We start from the raw sequence: 19,369 nt of genomic DNA on the forward strand, positions 1-19,369 counted from the left end.
ACGTCATATAAGTTTTCCCTTTTCTTGGTCTTCCTATAATGAATTCAAGTATTAATTTTAAATGTTATTCAAGGTGATGAGCTTTGAAAAAAAACAAGCTGACCAACCATTTCCTCTCTGAAAGTTTATCTGGCCTAGAGATGGATGCATAGACACATTCCATAAACTATTATTCATTTAAATTATCCTTTAATGAGAAAACTCGTTACCACTAATTTCTCTCTCTCTTCCTTTACGTCAATCTTCCAGCCCCAGAACAGCCTTCCAGACATCGTGATATGGATGTTGCAGGGTGACCGCAGGGTAGCGTACCACCGCATCCCAGCACACACCGTCATCTTCTCCCAGCAGCACTGTGGGAAACACTGCGGTCAGCTGCAGACTGTCTTTCTTAAGGTGCACACTCACAGTCGAGTAACATCAGAGGACATTACACCTCTTACGTTAATCAGCTTCTTGACACAAAGTGTGACTCACCGTTTGTATGTGTTTGCTGTGCAGTGTCCACAGGGCAGTGGAGGAGAAGCCAAACTTCCCGGTCAGTTGAGGGTTAAAGTTTGGTTTGGATTGGCTGCTGATGTCAAACACTTCAATGAATATGCTGAAGGAAAACTGTCTGTCTTTGCCGAGTCGGTAAGAAGTCGACAGAACTAGAATGAAGTCTCAAAAAGAAGTCTTTAAATATTAGCAATGATCCCAGCCTGCCTCTTTCTCTCTGTCTGTAGTATGAGAACCAGACACGGCTCGCCCTGGTGGGCAGCTGGGGAACTACAGGTTTAACCTACCCCAAGTATAGCGACATCACCGGGAGAGTTAAATTGCCCAAAGAGAGTTTCAAACCCTCGCCCGGCTGGTCCTGGGCTGGAGACTGGTACATCAGCCCCGAGAGGACGTGAGTCTGTTCCTTTAACCTTTCGCACTCTCATTATTCTGTGATTAACAGTTTCAAACTCTGGGCTTTGTTGTGTGCTGAAGCTGTTGGAAAGAACATGGGAATTTTGTGGCTTTAACTGATTTTTTTTAGAGGCACATTTTTAGGTTTAATTTATCCACTAAGATTAACATATTTGCTCCAGATATCAACAAATGGACAGGCTGGAACCCATCAGTCAGTTTTATACATTAAGATGGAGACACTTATACATGTTAGGAAATATATATATTTACAACACTTATGGATTTAGTCTGTGGATTTACTTATTTTCACAGGTGCAGCCCTGAACTTTTCTAGACATTATAATATATAAACGGACTGAACCAGACTATTTCCTGGTGTATGCTACACGTGTGAAAGGAAAGCTATGGCAAATATCTTGATGTGATTCTTTCCAAAATTTTCAGAGGCTCTCTTGTGAAATTTATATAATTATCTTGAATCGAAGCAGGGTCAAAAGTGTTCATACAGTTGCCTAAATCTTTGATTAAGTGGCGCTAAAGGTTCTGGCTGAAGGTCTTAACCTGACAACTTCAAGGTCTATTAAATCACGGTTGGTGATTGAGTGGCAACTGGTAGTTTCTCTTGTCAGCATAGAAAGGATTTGTTTGACAGCACTTACTGGATTGACTGATACTTGAAACGATAAGAAAGTCCGAGCAACTCGGATCAAATAAGGAGAACTCTAGATTCCACAAGTTTGGAAGGTCTGTTTCCATTTCTTAACAGCTACAGATTAATAGACTGTCATTTCAAACAATTCAACACAAGTTAATCAGATGTATAATGACTTTGCTAAGGTCTGGAAGAAGACCCTAACTGTCACAATCAGATGAAAGGAAATTTGTTAGGATGTTTGGGAACAACCCAGAAACGACCAAGGCTCAAGCCTGCCATGAACTGAAAACTTCTGAAACACCAGCATCTCTGTCCACAGTGAAGTGAACTTTAAAATCAACACTTTCAAGCTCAACCTGAAATTTGCAGCTGCCCACATGGACAAGCTTAAATACCTCAAGGAGAAAGGTTTTATGATGAGACGAGACAAAAATTGAGCTATTTGGCCACAATGATAAGAGGGATATTGGAGGATTAGAACATTGCATCAGTTGTCAAGCATGGTGGTGGTGCATCATGCTCTGTGGCTGTTTTGCTTCCAGCGGTACTGCTACATTGCACAAAGTGGGTGGAATAATGAAGGGAGAGGACTACCTCCAAATTCTTCAACTTCACCTCAAATCAACAGTTTGTTGGTTGAAACGTGAACACAGTTGGGTGTTCCAACAAACCAGTGATCACAAACATGCTTCAAAGCTGCGTCTGGAATGGATGAAGCAATCTCATGTTAAGCTTCTGGAATTGCCGTCCCCATAGCCTGACCTCAACCCTATTGAATATTTTTGGAGTTAGCTTAAAAGTTGGGTCCATGTCAGGAAAGCAACCAGTTTAAATGAACTCTACAGTTACTGCCAAGAAAAGTATCCAAATATTCAACCAGAATTGTGCCAGAAGCTTGTTGACGGCTAACGAAAACATCTGGTTGTGCTAATGAACATTTAACTAAATATTAGAGTGTGTGGGGGGTAAATCTGTATACTTTTGACCATGTGTAGATTAGAGAAATCCAAAATTAGAAGTCCAAAATTACCCCAACATTCATGCCTCCGATGATGGATGTAAGCTTCTGACCACAACTGTAGTTGTTTAGCAGTGAGTTAAATGTGGCAAATGAAAATATTTAAACATGAAGGTCATTTGTAAATGAATGTGTATGTATCTGTTGCTTTGTGCTGTTAATACTTCAGACTCCTGTTTGATGTGGATGCCGGTCACATGACCTTCACAGAGGAAGTGTTTGAAAACCAGATGAGGCTACCAGGTGGCCAGTGGATCGGCATGCAGGAAGGATACACGGATGTGGTATGTATAAGTGCTTATGTAACATATTTTGGCTTCAGTCATCGCAGTAAATCTAAGCAAGTGTGTCTTTGTCAGAACGGGGAGAAGGCGGTGCCAAAGGACGAGATTGAGTGTCCACCAGGTTGGGTATGGGAGGAGGTGGAGTGGAGTGAGGATCTCAACAGGGCTGTGGATGATCAAGGTACACACAGGCACACAATAATACCACTTTCAACAATAGAGAGTAAATTAAAACTAATAAGTCCTTTTCTGTGTGTTCAGGCTGGGAGTACGGCATCACCATTCCCCCAGACCGGCGTCCCAAGTCGTGGGTGCCGGCAGAGAAGATGTACCACACCAACCGACGAAGACGATGGATACGGATGAGGCGACGAGACCAGCAGAAGATGGACGCTCTGAGAAAGGTAGCAGAAGAGAAGGAAATGAGTTTGAACAAAATATACTTCATTCACTGTTTTTTCTGACATATTAAATATCGGCGCTTCAACAAAGCCAAAAGCAGGACAAATGAGTCTGCAATGAACAAAGCGGTGACACTTTATAACAAGGGCATGATAAATACAGTTTCAATGTGTGTATTTGCATAACTTCGGGTGTTTTCAGGAAAAGAGATGCAAAATATACTGTAAGCAGTTTTAAGTTCAGCGTAATTTTATGGTAACTTTGCAACAAACCCAACACAATTTCTCCGTCTGACATCAGAAATAAACTGCCCATCGGAGCGTGGGCTGTATTATGTTGATGTACATGATGATGTTCTATTATTCACTCTGAGTCGTGGGCCATATTCTGAAGCATTACCAGCTAATTTTGAGGTGTTGCATGAATGATTGTCAAATAATCCCATAAATAATACATATTGGTCTCTGGAATTCTTATTTCCTATTTCTTCATGCTGCATATTGTAAATTCCTCAAGTGTTTTTTTTTTTTGTTTTCTAGGAAGAAATTAAGAAGAAATTATGTTCTTTACTTTTCTCACTCTGGGATTATGATACATTCTGTAACACAGAAGATATCCTACTTTACATCCCATTCTTTTTAGGTCACGGATCCGTGTATCCCCATCATGTCTGCCCATCCTAAGAAATCCGGTGATGTGAAGAAGGCAACCATGATAATAGTCAGAGGAACATTAAAGTCTTAAAGTTTCCATCAGTTTGATGGCTTATTTTATTCCACACACTGTATGTTTTATTTTATTTTATTTTTTTTGTTTATCTTTTGAGAAGATATATTTGACCAAAATATCATGTCAGTGAGGATTTGCTGGCCTGATTTGATGTATAAAGAAAGGAGCTGATGAAGACAAGTGAAAAAATGATGTTAGTCAAAAATGTGGATTAATAGTTTTTCCTAAATTGAATTTTAAAATAAAAATGTAATTACAAAATTAAGTCATGAACAGCTGAAGTTCCCCATAGTAACCACTAGATGGTGGCCAAGCTCCACAAATGAATTTAGGAAAGTTTGCTTTGAGCGTCTCTTCTGCCCTCATGTTTTTATTTTTGGGAAAAAGCTGATTTAAGTTTATGTTCGTGTTCACAGCAGCGTCCAGACGAGGCGGAGAGGGAGGGCTGGGAGTACGCCTCGCTTTTTGGCTGGAGGTTCCACCTCAAGCCCAGGAAGACGGACAGCTTCAGGAGGCGCAGGTGGAGGCGCCGCATGGAGCCGCTGGAGAAGACAGGACCGGCAGCCATCTTTGCCCTTGAGTGTTCTCTGGTGAGGAAGTGCCCCAAATTATGTAGACACCTAAACAATATATAACCCAGGTGTTTTGATTTCACATGTTCAAAACTGCTAGTCCTCCTCTGAAAAGTCCTACCCTGAATTTTTGATGGCTGCCTGCAGGCATGTGTTGTTTACCACCACAGGAACTATCAGCTGATTTTTGGATGGTCTCACCTGTAGGAATTCTTTCAGGATTTTTCTCATAGGAAAAATGAAGTGTCTGGACTAAGTTCTCCTGAAAACATTTGATTGGTTAAACTCTTTAAGGTCAACCACATAGTGCCATTTTTAAGAAACAAAGACAACGTCACACAGACCAAATGAAGAACAGTAGAAACAGACTGATGAGGCGCAGGCTGAGACCTGAAGTGAGCTAGAAAGAAAAAACAAAGTGGCTATCACCCAGACCTGGAGAGCCAATACAGAATGAGAACTCAACAGGGTCAGAAACAGAAAAAAAAGGTAAATACTCGCATAAGACTGGAAATCCAGGGGTCAAACCTCCAGTCTCCTGATTAGCACATGACCTGCTCCACCTCCTGCTGCAAAATCAAATTCATCCAGTCCAAATTCTGGGTAATTTATCCCTTAATTGGCCTGGCTTTGTGCTTTATCACTGGTATTTGGCGACATACTTGAAGATGGGCTTAAGTGGACAAAATCATCAAAAATGGTACAGATAAAATAAAATAAAGTGATTTGACCTGTCATTATTTGTGCAGTAAAAGTAACACAGTCTTTTATTTTGAAGGCCACACAGAAAGAAAGTGCTTGTAAAAGGTTTTGTTTCTGTTCTGCTCCTCTCCTCCGACCCTTCCTCCACAGAGCAGTATAGAGGACAAGAATGAAGACAAGTCAGTTACGACCACGTTTGGAGTCAACAGGCCTACCATTTCCTGTTTCTTTGAGCGTAAGGCAGCTTCCTTTTTCCTCCCTTTCTTTCCCGTCCCTGTTTTTGTGTGTATAATGATGTGTGTACATATCTGTGTCTGTGTGTGCATTTGTATATATGCAGGTGGCACTCGATACCATCTGCGGTGCTATCTGTATCAAGCCAGAGACCTGCTGCCCATGGACAAAGACAGCTTCTCAGGTACTGAAGACAATGTTGGAACTGCTGCATCATCTGGCAGCCAAAGTTGACCCCAAATCATTTTTTCCAGCAGTTTTGATGATTTTATTTTGTTAGACACCTTTAATGTTGTTTTCCCCCTTTATTCCAATCCAGACGCCAAATTATCGTATATTCAGTGTTTATTACATAAGATGGATTTTCTTCCGTCCCTCCAGAAAGAAATTATGGTTGTGGTGATTATCGGAGTGTTATGTTTACATATACAGGACAAAAGTTAAAGGCAGTAAAAGTGATGGTGCTTTTAAAAACATACAAAGTGCAAAATTATCCCAAACTGCATTATCTGTAGGATGCCTTCATCTTTCTGTGTCTTAGAAATAGATTTTTCCTGACTCTGGGTGCATAAACACACAAGACAGAACATGGCCTGCAGCTGCAAATATAACTACAACATGAAGCAAAACCTGGAACAATGAAACTCCATCTGTGAATAGGATCGAAAGATCAAAACACAAGGATAGTTACAACAATGCACAACTAAAGAAAAAAAATAAATAAATTGTGTCCAAGGCCATGACAGGCTCATTGTTGAGGGAGGGTGGATTGTTTCCACTCACTTGCTACTTCATATCAAGTAGCAGCCTGTTTCTGCCACTAAAAAAGACAAAACAACAAGTATCCATAACTCGAAATTTCGAGTTATTTTCTCGAAATTTTTAGTTAATAAGTCGAAATTTCGAGATCCTTTTTTTCTTTTTTCTTTTTTTTTGTGGCGGAAACGAGCTTCCATACTAAGAGAGAGAATAATAAACTTGCATTTAACATGTCTCTGCTGCCCCCATGTGGCCGAAAACATATGTTCATAAGTTAAAACATCACTATTGACAAGTGTCTTTTCACGCTTTGTCATTGCTAACAATCCTTTGACTTTTCAAATAAATAAATAAAGTCTTTAAATGCACCGCAGCAGGCGAACCTTACGGGACATGAAGAAAAAGAAGCTTTGATATGAAGCACCGAGTTGTGTATGTGCAGCTGGTGTTACTGCACTGCAGAGGGAAGCAGCGCAGAAAACAGGCGCACAGAATGAGAGAGCAAAGCACACGCACAAAACAACATGTTTTTCTTCCATTCAGAGAGGTCACGGTAACTGCGACTGCTGCGAGCCTGTGTTAATCAGAAACCCACCGCAGACTCACATGTAAAAACAGAGCTCTCAGAGAACAGACGAATGGATGGACGGACAGATGGAGGGGGAGAGCGATGATAGATGGGAGGTTGGTTAAAGACAGGGTTAGAGAGAAAGAAGCTCAGAGAGCATCCTGGCCACAGACTGACATGATGAATCGCTATCACTCTCATTCACTCGGTCTCCTTAGCACGCACACACACACACAATGTAATGGATGAGAAGAGTTGATGGATGGGCTTCACTTGTGCGTTAATCTGGTGTAACATGGCGTCTGGGCATCCATGATTAAAGACGCTGAGGTCTTTCTTGTTTTCTTTTTCCTTCTGTCTGTTGTCTTTTTCTCTGATTGCCTTTCATCTTTTGTCTGTGTTTCTTTCTGCTTTTCCTGCACATCTGTCTTTTTAAGCTTCTCTTTATAGTTCCCCGTTTGCCCTTTGCCGTCTGCCTCTGTTTGTTTGCTTCTTTCAACCTGCTGAAGCAATGATCTTACCAGAGCAAGAAACTGCTTGCTGACGAAGCAACTAGTGGAGCAATCAGCTGATGAAGTGTTTCTTCTCTTTACATGTTTGGTTTACTTCCTGCTTTGATTTAAGCTTTGTGCTCACAAAAGCCACAAAGAGGCGAGACTATTTTCTCCTAATAGTTTAACTTCTTGAGGTTAAAAAAAGCCCCGACGATCCCTTAAACTGCAGTTCCTCAAATGACCACTTGAAGCTGTATTCAAACTAGAGTCCATTCCCATGTTCTCATGTTAAAATGACGTAACTCTTTCCCCCGTAGAGACAATATTTGATTACTTTGGAATTTAAGAACTTGTTTGATTAGATTCTTGGTAGCCCAAGTAGGCTGTACAGGCCTCACTAACGTCTAATACACCCAGGTACTTTATAGAAAGTGCTATGCACTGTGCTCACCACTATTTCTATCAAGCTGGCTGTACTTTGTTATTTTTTGCGGTCATTCATGGGCATACTGTACGCAGAAGATTGAGACAAAAGTTAAACATTGCAGGTTTAACTGCCGCGAAGCTCTTTAGTATTTTATTCTGACAGAGTGTCTTTTGTAAGGATCTATGTTCCCTCAAAAAGCAGAAATAAAGTCATGAAGAATGCTTGTGTGGCTTGATTCCACTGATTCCCCTTCTTGGATTTTTTTCATCATTCTTCCTTTAAACTGTATCTAATCTTGGATCAAAATCTCCACATTTAGAGATAATGCTCTTTTCCTCCTGTCCTCTCCTCCCTCCTTTTCTCTTTCTTTCCATCCTCCCTCCTCTCCTCTTTCTCTTTTCCCAGTCTTCGTTTGCTTATGTCCCTCTGTGGCTCCCACCAGGGTCCTGACTACTGCCGCTTCCCCTCTACACAAACATAAACACACACACTCTCACTAAAAACACACAAGCACAGACTTACATAACCCCCCGGGGCTGTTTGTATTGTGGTTTTTATGAGCTAATGGGATGTTGGAAATGGACGGTAATTGAATGGGTCACCATGGGTGGTGTGTCTGTACACTGTGTGCGAGTGTGTGTGTGTGTCTTAGATATAGGGTTAATTGAGGGCTGGTGGGAAAATGCATCTTAACTTCTGTTTACTCCAATGCTAACGGCTCCACAGAGACTCTTTACCCGGCCTGAAACAACAAACTACTCAGTCTGTGTAACTGTACGTAGGCTACATGTGTTTAATTCAGTGTGTGTGTGTGTGTGTGTGTGTGTGTGTGTGTGTGTGTGTTTAACATGGAGGAGAGCCGTTTTAACCTGGAATAACAAACTTCCCAGAGCGGCGTTCCCAGCCCTCTGTCTCCAGCTTGGCATTCCCAAGCTGCTGATGTCACTGTGCAGGACGCCAGGACAGTTTGGACATAATCGTGCATAAGTTTGTACTGCTATACTTGCGAGGACCGTCTTTAAAAACTCACTCAGCATCTTCAATAATAACCTTGCTCTCTGCTTTGCAAATTAGGGCGGCAAAAGCTCGTAAGCAGCTTCCAAAACCTTCGCCCAGAAGATGTTGCAACCATTTAATTTTCCTTTTGTTTTCTTTTTTTTTTGGGAGTGACCAAAATGAGACCCAGTGTGAAAAACAGAAACTACCCTTTCTGCTTATACATGTTTGGTCTCTCTGAGAAGTTGCATTATATTTCATTCTTTCTAATTTGCAAGTGACAAATCTTCTCATTAATGCATCACTAAGGGCCAGCTTCTTGAAACTCTTCAGTATCCATCAAGCTAGATGTAATAGTTCACCCATCTCCTAAACCCCACTAGTACGACCTCTGTAGACGATGCAGGGTCTGGAGATGACTCTGTTTCACTGGGCCTGTGGGTTGGATACAATTCACTGGGACTCCTTTAAGGCTCTGGATGTTGAGGGGCTGCCCTGGTTGACACTCCTCTGCAGCATTGGTGAAGTTCTGGGTAGGCCTGTCTGGATTAGCAGATTATAGTGGTGGTGGTGGTAACTTTTTAAAGGAAAAGGACCTGAGCTTATGTTCCAACTCCAGGAGGATAATACTCCTTATCCTCCCTGTGAAGGTCCACAGTGGGAGGAAATGGCTGGAAGAGGGCGCTATGGGCTTCCCTTCTAAAATGGGTATTCTCTTGGACCCAGATAAGTGGATGGATGGAACTGTCATGCAAAAAATCCTTTTAATAATCCAGTCTAATACATCAATAACATTATATCTTCCATAGGTAAAGGAAACCCTATAGGTTGAGTAAACAAATATTGAGCCATTAAAAAATAAATGACCTCACTCTGCCAAACGTCCAGACCTTGAGTCATATGTACTCTCACCAAGTTTAAACTAGCGAAAAGAAAGGCTCACAGTGTTTTTCTCTCCAGACCCCTACGCGATCGTATCCTTCCTCCACCAATCCCAGAAGACGGTGACGGTGCGAAACACTCTCAATCCCACCTGGGACCAGACGCTCATCTTCTATGAAGTGGAGATTTTTGGCGACTCCGAGGTCACGATGGCCAGCCCCCCCAATATTATAGTGGAACTCTACGATCAGGACACATACGTGAGTGTTTAAATCTCATGAAAGCTATTTAGAGGTCTTTGAACATCTGTTTGTCTTCCTATATTGCTAAAACATGGATGTAACATGTATGTCTATGTTGTGTTTTCATTCTTCAGGGAGCTGATGAGTTCATGGGTCGCTGCGTGTGCCAGCCCTCACTGACTCGGTCGCCACGCCTGGCCTGGTTCCCAATTCGCAGAGGGGACAAGAACGCTGGCGAGCTGCTGGCTGCCTTTGAGTTTATACGCAGAGAAAAGGTCAGAGGTCAACTTGACACTTTCACCTACTGGTCTTTTTCCTTCCTGTCATATTCAAAGTTTTTAAAAAGGCATGTGGTTCTGATATGGATGCTTTAGTCTTTGAGGACGAGTCTTGATTTCACTGTTATTCCAACAGCCGTCACTTCACCATATTCCAGGTCAAGAGGTACGTTTATCTCCATTTTTTCCCATTCCTTCTTGAATTTTTGTCTTTTCCATTTAACTTTGAAATATAACTCATGTCGTATCACCTACAGGGAGATTTCCTGACTTCCACCCACATCTTAGATGAGGTAAAACCACACCAAGTATTGTACCGTTTTTCTCTAAATTTAAATGTTTGACAGTAAACATGACTGATATGAGACTATCACACAGTCTAGGAGAGTCAAAGAGTAAATATTCATAAAAAAATTTAAATAACTTTTTTTTCCCCCCCCATTTTTGATTTTTGTTAGGAAAAGTCTCAAAGTAAGCAAACTGGCTAAATCAGAATAATTTATTATGAAGTCCTTTCTTCAGTTTTTCTTTCTGCTGCTTTCTTCATAAACTGTATGTAAAAGATAGAAGGGGACACAGTGATGTTCTATTTTGAAGCCACAACTTTAACATTTTTTGTAATTCCCTGATCGAGGATCGGATCAAACGTAGTTACTACACCATGAACAATACGGTGCTTTATGACCTATTTTACTGTAATTGGGAGCCATAATTGACAAAAGCATCTTGAAACTGGAGATCATAAAATAAGCAAGTGACATCAAAGGCAAATAAAAATTAACGCTAATTTCTGCAGTTCCTCCAGTAGCCAGATTCATGGCACTTCTGCATTTGTCTTCACTTCAGCTTTATGCGTCTTGTATGCAGTATACAGCCTGTCTTCCAGTCGTATCAAAAACACCCCACATGTTGCAGTATATTTGTGCAGTTACAGCTCTTTTCATTTATCTTTTGTGCTGAATTATTTTCTTTTTTCTTCATTCTGGCTTCTTCAGCTGATGTTTCCAGGATTCCTCTCTGAAAACCTGCAGCAATGGGTACAATATAGAAACACAAAGTCAAATCCATCCATGGTCATCCCATTTGATGTCTCTGTCCATTTACTGCATACGCTAATAATTTTATCTCACGTGCATGTTAAAAGCCATCCCCTTTTTCTAAAACTTGAAATGTTTATTTACTTATTTTTGATCAGCAGTAATCTAACACTGTGTGGTTTTTACACGTGGTTTGTTGTATGTTGTATGCAGATGCGTATGGAAGTCCAAAGACAGCATGCATGCAGACTTTAAATCATTTTTACCTTTTTTATAGGAGCTTAAGAAAGTTTCACTTTCAGAAGATTCCAGATTAAATTTTATCATTAGTGAGTACAGTTAATAATTTTGTGTCACAGAAAGAAAGAGAACATTATATCATAATCAGATAATGTTTCTGTTACTATAATTACACCTTTTTAGGAAAACATACTGAAGCTCAGAAGGAGAAATGCTTACCGATGTTGTCTTTGGTCTTCTACAGATTCTTGTAGGTGCAAAAATATTTTTGCCTCTTATGCATTTTAATCGCATCTTAATTTTACATATATTTGGATTATGTGGTTTATAAATTTACAATGTAGGAAATTTAATGTGATGCATATTTTTATATTTTTCAGTCAAACTTAAAATTGACAAACACAATGAGTTTCAAATACATTCAACGTGTTTTATATGATTTTAGGATTAACATGCTTGTTGGGTCTTCTACATTACTTTTGTATTCAAAATATTTAATCCAAATAAATGTTAAATTTGCATGCTTTAAAATACATAACAGGCTGCTTGTTGTAAAGTACTATTTTATGCTTTTTAAAGTGTTTTTTTTAATGTTAAATGTTATTACATTTGTGTGGTATTAACACTCTAAAACAAAATTGATATACTCATCCTAAACATTGTCATTTAACATTTCTTCATGTTTGTTTCCATAGAACAATTCACCTGGCAGTAAATAGCACGGCAAGCTGTTTAAATCGTTGTTGTGCATTCATGTGCTGCTTGGATGGTCCCGACCTGGGAAATTCCTCTTCAGAATTTGATGTGTTCTTAAATTTGAATTTGGAAACAGCAAAAACACTACAGAGATTTAAGACTTGTTATCCAGCTAATAAATGTGTTTTCTGCCTAATCTACGTTATTGCTCATGGACTGCTTTAAACAGTGACAATGTCATATCACCTTCTTGATTAAACGTTAGCCATATAAGTCAATTGATTTAAAGTTTCTTACCTTAAACCAAACCTTTACCAGATTTTTGTGTAATTTCAAGTCACTAAAGTCACCCAGAAAAGGGGATTTTCCTAGTCGGGGAGTCATTTCTCAGATGATTCCAATACTCCATGACTGCACAAATTCTCATTGGTCACTTGTTGATGACCTGCGACTTTCCTGCATCCATATTCACAGCCGGAGGAGTCAGACCTTCCCTACCCACCGCCTCAGAGAGAGCCAAATGTCTTCATGATTCCTCAGGGAATCAAACCTGTTCTGCAGAGAACCGCCATCGAGGTATCACTAATTATCTGCTTTAACTTTTCTGTTTCATTATCACCACCTTCCTGGGTGCTGAGAAACGGTGAAAATGATCATAGTCTTTTGATCCCTGGTACTGATTCTCTATTGTGTTATGTGTGTCTTAATTATAGATGACTTTAGCTTTATTAGTTCCCTTTAGCCTTCCCTTGCTGTTCCCTCAGGCTCGTCTTTGTGTTGGTCTTGTCTGTCATGGTCCTTAGTTTAGTTGTGTTACGTTGATCTAATATTGCTGTTCTGCTGTGTCTCTCTTCCTGTTTTATTTTGGTACATGTTGAACTCTGTGTCCTGTGTTGGGTTTGTCGTCCTGTGTCTTGTTATCCATGATTTGTTTCCACTGTGTCTCCCACCTGTTTACCCCTCGCCTCATTACCATGTGTATAAATTGTCTTGTCTTGTCCTTTGTTGGATCATCGTGTTTCCTATTTCTTGCCGTCCCTGTTTGTAGCGTCACTGTAGTTATTTCTTTAAAGCTCCCAGTGTTTCCCACAAGTTCCTGCTTTTCCTGCTGGATTTTTGGTTTGCCTTAAAGCTTGGTTTCATTTAATGCTTCTCTATGAGTCTGGATCTGGTGTCCTCTTCAGTCATTATATATGATAAAAATCTGTTCAACTGAGAGTTTCTGTTGTTTTTCAGTATTAATATTTTTATAATTTAAACTCAAAGAAACTTAAAGGATCTTCATTTTGTTTTTGTTTTTTTTAATTTTGAATATCTATGAGCAGTTTGATAGATTTAATTATTACAAGTCTAAAAATGACAACACCAACACTACTCTTTCTGTGTCATCCTGACAGATTTTAGCATGGGGCGTCCGGAACCTGAAGAGCTTCCAGCTGGCCAGCGTTACCTCCCCCAGCCTGCAGGTGGAGTGTGGAGGCAGCATGGTCCAGAGCTGCGTCATCCGCAGTGTGAAGAAGAAGCCTAACTTTGACATTAATACGCTTCTCCTTGATGTGGTGAGCTATGCTGTACTAGACTTAAACACACAGAGTAATCAGTGCCCACAGCTTCCATGTTAAGGACAGCTCTGCTGTGGTTTGTGTTACTCATTTATCTTCATCAGTGAAACCACAATAATGGCAGAATAGAGAAATTCCTTCTCTTTTTCCAAGAAAATTATAGGTTTCCTTGTGTGCTGCAGCAGATTTTTAAAAATTTATTTTTAGAAAAGTGAATGTTTCTTCAGATAAGAGTTAATTATCTTCCATGGCTATTAGCATAGGCATTAATGTACCATAAATGCAGGGTGGATATGTTTGCCATGGGTATGGTGGAGGGTACAGATGCTTACTGGATGTTCTTAAAGTGGATGTCACTGTAGTACAAGGTCAATAGTAAGCTGAGTTTGATGTTTAGTAAATCAGGGATAATACCTTTAACATCGATGTAGTTTTCTTTGGATAAACCAATTCATCTTATTTTCCACCACTGAAGAGGCAGACATTTCCACCTTGTTCAGGGATCCTAGGAATAAATAAAATATGTAGAAGTTTTATATTTGTTAAGACTTTGTGATTGTGTAATGAAGTTATGGTCACATTTGCACATGAATCTGCAAGTAAGTACATAAAAGGGCACAAATTGCTAACCAGCTGACACTGGTAATATCAGGGGTGTCTCACACACAGTGCATTATCTGACATGTAGTTCAGTTATGGGTTATCAGGTTTTACTAATAGGGTCATCCCATCTCAAGTGTTAGCTAGCTAGTGGTTATTTGGGTGGTGTTAATTAGCCTCTGCACGGCCTTCTTGTTCTCAGTCTTGGCCCCTGTGTACCAAACGGCCAGCACGCTCTCCACTGAGGAGCAGTAGAAAGCCGGCAGGGAGAAAGTGCAGCCGCTGCTGCTCTTTCTTTACCAGGGCGTTGGTGTTGTGGGTCCAAGTGAGATCAGCGAAGATGTCGGTGCCCAGATACCTGAAGGTGGAGACAGATTCCACCCATTCTCCATTTATAATGAGAGGGGAGTGGACCTGTCTGTGCCTCCCAAGTCCATTATGAGTTATTTTGTTTTAAGGAGGTTCAACATCAGGTTATTTTCTGAGCACCCGCAGGGCAAGTTTTCTACCTCTGCCCTATATGCTGTCTATCTATATGCATTTTTTTTTTTAAATAAAACTTTATTTGGGCAGTTGTTGTAGTTTGAAGGTTATGTTTGGGGTCTTGTATCAGGCTACCAATGTGAAGACTACAAGACTACTCACATGAAATTGGCTTCTGACATCTTTTCATCTCTCTTGTTTCACTAAATTTATTTCCATGTATAAGTGGGAGCCAAAAGTGAGCTAAAATGCCTTGTAAGGCTGAGAGGAATTGCAGAGTTGAATATAGTGGGCTATTATGAAAGAACACAAGTTATAGCAGGTTAAAAAAAAGGGTTGTATGGTCGCTAAAAAAACCCAACTGCATGCACGTCGACGCCTGCGCTCCCCTCGCTGTCACTCTGCAAAGAGCGTTTTTTAATTCACTCATTTATTTTAATCAGACCAGCCGCAATCTTCAGAGCAGGGAATCGTACCAGTCGTTACTTATCCTTCGAATGTAACACTGTCCTCTGAGAATATGTTTCCACTGAGTTTACATTGGTGCCATTGAATTCCACCTAAGTGTTTTCTTATGAAAACCTAAACTGAAATATGGAAATATTAAACACATTTTCCTAACAGCGGCTCCAAACAGGCTAGAGAGTTTAACAATATTAAGGTCTGAAGTTGATCACCTCCGTGTTTTATTATGACAGCTATAACTGGTGTATGGAAATATTCACTTTTTTCCCCTTAAATGCAGATCCTTGCTTTGACTCCTGCAGTTTAATGTTAACAAGATTAAGGTCCTGTTTTGACCACCGCACGAGTGTGACAGCCTCAATCGGACTGTGGAAATGTGCACATTTCTTTTCCCCTTAAATTTAGCCGCTGAACCAATTCCAAGCATTTAATGTTAACAATATTAAGGCCTTAAGATGACTGCGTAAGTGTTTTCTTATGCCACGGGAGCAAAAGAAAATGTCATGGGCATAGTTTCCTTAAATATTTCTCTTTGAAGTGTCTAACCACCTAATGTTAGCTCTCTCAGTTTATTGTGTGAGTTTAGCATCATCAGCCTCACTTAAGCCTTTCTTAAAGCCAGAGAGGTCAAACAGATTACAGTTGCCAGCCCATTGTTTATTTACCTTTGAGTGAGTTTGGATAAATGAGGTTGTGTTGCCATATTGTCTTCAGATGTAGCTGCTGTAAATGTTTTGAGGGTTTCATTATGCAGCTGGTTCTTTGAGATTCTTCTTCTGCAGCTCTCTGTAAAAGTAAGAAGGATTGAGGGAACTCGAGCCAGTTGAATTTTATTTAAGTATATAGCTGTTGCAGAAGCTCTGCCAGCTGCAGCACCTACAGTATCAGCATCAAGCGGGAGAACATGCCTGGCAGGTCAAGTGATGGTCTGCTTGTCTTCTAAAGCCTGCAGACGTACAACCCAATGAAGGTTGCAAACTTAAAGGGGGCAGACGTTCTGGACCAAAAGTCAGATCTTATACAGGAAATCGCAAGAGAGGATTGTATAGATTTCACTAAATATGTTGCTACATGTCATTTAAATCTAAATTGAATCCTCTTTAATAGAAGATCATGATGACTGTATGAAAACAGGAAGATAAAATGCTCAGTGTTGATCAGATTTGTGGTTGTTTAGTAACTTTCTAATTGTTTTATTGGGCTGTGGCAGATATAAGTTGTTCTTTCTGCTCTAGTTAAGTCAGCTGTGAGTAATTCTGGAAAGGTTTGATTAGATTTTTTCCATAAACTCACATGAATAAGGTCCATTCTTGGTTTTTGTTTTTTCTTTGCGGTTATTTGTTTGTTTGTTTAAAGAGAATGGGCTTCATACGCTGATATGTGCATAGAACAAAATAAAAGCACATGGAATGTGATGTTCCTACCACTGTGCAGCCATAAAAGACGACAACAGTAAAATAACAGGAGAAACACTACTGAGGAGGAAGTCTGAAAAAAAGCACAGCTTCCCAAAGTGTTTGCACAGGAGTACCTTTAGTTTAAAATAAATACATAATTATAATAATAAATAAGAAAGGCTTAGGATGAAATATCATTTCATTGTTTTATTTTACAGAGCAAACTATAGTCCTACAACGCAGTAACGGCCTTCATTTTGGACCTTCAGGGTCATCATTCCCAGAAGTTCACAACAGTCTGTTTTTGCAAAACACTGGTGTGAAAATCTCTAGTGTGCGATTAAGATTAATGGAGCCAGATATAATGCAAGGAAGTGACACTTACATGACAGAACAAAATGGCATATACTGAAAAGGACAGAGTTTACCGCAACTTGTGTGTGTGTTTTTTATTTTTTTTTGTTTTATCTTTTTTTTGTGTCACTTTACTTGCAAACCTTATATTAAAATCCTCAACTTATATGTTAACTCAAAGTCCCAAAAAGTTGATTCTTTTCATCTGGATGTCATATTTTTAGTGGGAGAAATGTTTCATTACTGTCAGTGACAACTGATCAATGGCCATCAGTACCATTCACAGAGTTGGGGAATGGCTGCAATCACAGAATTGTAAGATTGTCAATGATCAGTGGTCATGACAATTTGCATATTAATCCAATGATCAAGAAACTGACCTCCCATCCTACTGTTCAATCAGTGGGCTAATTTCAGCGTTGTGCAAAGGTACTGTTGAAAGGTTTTGGGGGAACCTGCAGTCAGCTGAGACTAAAGAAGTCACTTGATTATGAGTGACAAAACGTTTCTCCAACTGAAAACGCTACGTCCAGATGAACAGAATCAACTTTTGGGGGATTTCCTTACCTGGATGATTGAGCATGCGTCAAGACACTTTAACTCAAAGTGTTGTATGTACCCTGATTTCCATCACAAAGATGGTATCTGCACCTCTGCAGATTCAGCTATTTCTTCCTTTACATCTGAAAAGGTCCATTTAAGCCTTGATTGGTCATGCTTTGGTGACCAATCAGTTTTAGGCAATCAGCAGCCACAGCCAGTCAACATCACGCAGGCAGGTGGCATAACCAATTAGAAATAGACGTTAAGCAGCCAGACGCTTAAGTCCCTGTGTTTTCATCTTCCTCCATCTCACCACAGAGACTTCCCCAAGAGGAGCTCTACATGCCGCCAATTGTCATCAAAGTCATTGACAATCGTCAGTTTGGGAGGAAGCCGGTGGTTGGGCAGTGCACCATCCGCTCGCTGGAGGAGTACCGCTACAACCAAGAAGATGAGCAAGCTGTGGAGTTGGAGGGAGAGGAGGAAGGATGGAGACGTAAGGCACACAGCAGTGGAAAAAAATAGAGCAAAAATGATTAACACTGATGATAAATGTTAAGTGTCTTCTTTTCCTGTGTGTGTTGGCACGTGTAGGTGAGACGCCCCATTTAATTTCTGGGGAGGTTTTTATTGACATCGATGATGAGCAGCCGCTTGTGTCTGACCAGGTAAAAGAGCTTTTTGTATCAGCTAGTTGCCTAAACCTGCTCTGTGTACACAACACTGTACATTTATTGGCTAATTACTCTGTAGGTAATTACTGGTAATTAGTACTTTAAATAATTGCCACAAAACTGCCTTTAAAGCATCAAAAACACTTTTCTGTTCATCTCTAAATTTCCTCTCACTAACATAAGGATTCTCTGGCTGGGCTGTGACTTTCACCTTCCTGTTGAAATCCAAAATCTTTGACAAAAGAAAAGGAAAAAAAGAGCCTATCCAACAATATCACTCGAATGCAGATAAAATTGTTTATTTAGTAAAGGCTATTTTTCACATTGAGTTAAAACTGCCAAGGATAGTGGTGAGGAGGGAACCTATATACAGGACACAGCCCTATTAGGCTCATAGCAACAGGTCCCACTGTCTTACCCTTTCATTTTTTTTCTCTTTCTTCTTTCACCAGATAACTGGTCAAAGATTTTTGACATCCCAGTTTGAAGAACACACAAAGTCAATTACTAACAAAATGTAGTCTTTTTAAAGCATTTTTTTAAATATCCCCTCTTACCCCCCTCCTGGTCCACAGTCGTAAGTGGTTTCATTGTGTGTATTAGTGAATAGAAGATTGTATAGAATTAGACCGTGACATAATTTGGCTTTATTGGTTTGGCAGACCGCACGAGGTTCCGTTGAAGGGAGCAAACATAAATAATGCAGCGCTATAAATGCTAAACACACACTCGCAGACCGCAGCTATCGTTGTGTAATCATGTTTGAGGACTGAAGGGAGCTGGAAAGTTTCAGGAGGAATGCATTGTCATCAAACTGTGGTCCCCCCAAAAACTGCAAAAACGCAAAGTCATTATTATGTTTAAGATGTTTTTGTTGTTGTTGTTGTTACATTTTCTAAAAATAGTGTTAGGAGGAGAAGAGTTACCAGTAGGCCCAACAATAAGTAAATACATGTAATAAGTGCTTTGCTGGGCTATTGATTATTAAGGTTATTATTATTATTATTAATAATAATAATAATAATAATAACTACTAATGGTACAAGAACATGTCTGGAAATGCTTCTGAACCAAACTGTAGTTTGTCAAAGGTGTTTTTTATATTTGCAGCATGCATAACCACACACAGCCAATATAAACTTTCCATTTTCAAGGTTCACCAGTAGAGTTTTGGTCCCT

At 39.9% G+C, this 19,369-nt stretch overlaps 1 protein-coding gene across 3 annotated transcripts in view; it reads left to right on the forward strand.

Annotated features, from left to right (window-relative positions):
* Positions 1 to 19,369, forward strand: part of dysf (dysferlin, limb girdle muscular dystrophy 2B (autosomal recessive)) — a 103,467-nt gene that overhangs the window by 32,506 nt on the left and 51,592 nt on the right. For all 3 annotated transcript variants that reach the window (XM_082528688.1, XM_082528689.1, XM_082528690.1), the window contains 18 exons: positions 250 to 396; positions 502 to 633; positions 726 to 892; positions 2,740 to 2,854; positions 2,930 to 3,035; positions 3,116 to 3,258; positions 4,402 to 4,575; positions 5,410 to 5,494; positions 5,600 to 5,677; positions 9,698 to 9,879; positions 9,996 to 10,136; positions 10,276 to 10,305; positions 10,397 to 10,432; positions 11,135 to 11,176; positions 12,587 to 12,688; positions 13,510 to 13,671; positions 17,835 to 18,012; positions 18,111 to 18,184. In XM_082528688.1, the coding sequence (XP_082384814.1) occupies positions 250 to 396; positions 502 to 633; positions 726 to 892; positions 2,740 to 2,854; positions 2,930 to 3,035; positions 3,116 to 3,258; positions 4,402 to 4,575; positions 5,410 to 5,494; positions 5,600 to 5,677; positions 9,698 to 9,879; positions 9,996 to 10,136; positions 10,276 to 10,305; positions 10,397 to 10,432; positions 11,135 to 11,176; positions 12,587 to 12,688; positions 13,510 to 13,671; positions 17,835 to 18,012; positions 18,111 to 18,184 (2,094 nt within the window). The remainder of the gene's footprint in view (positions 1 to 249; positions 397 to 501; positions 634 to 725; positions 893 to 2,739; positions 2,855 to 2,929; positions 3,036 to 3,115; positions 3,259 to 4,401; positions 4,576 to 5,409; positions 5,495 to 5,599; positions 5,678 to 9,697; positions 9,880 to 9,995; positions 10,137 to 10,275; positions 10,306 to 10,396; positions 10,433 to 11,134; positions 11,177 to 12,586; positions 12,689 to 13,509; positions 13,672 to 17,834; positions 18,013 to 18,110; positions 18,185 to 19,369) is intronic.

Source organism: Aulonocara stuartgranti (genome assembly GCF_965226115.1).
Source record: "Aulonocara stuartgranti genome assembly, chromosome: 3".
NCBI classification, from domain to species: Eukaryota; Metazoa; Chordata; class Actinopteri; order Cichliformes; family Cichlidae; genus Aulonocara; species Aulonocara stuartgranti.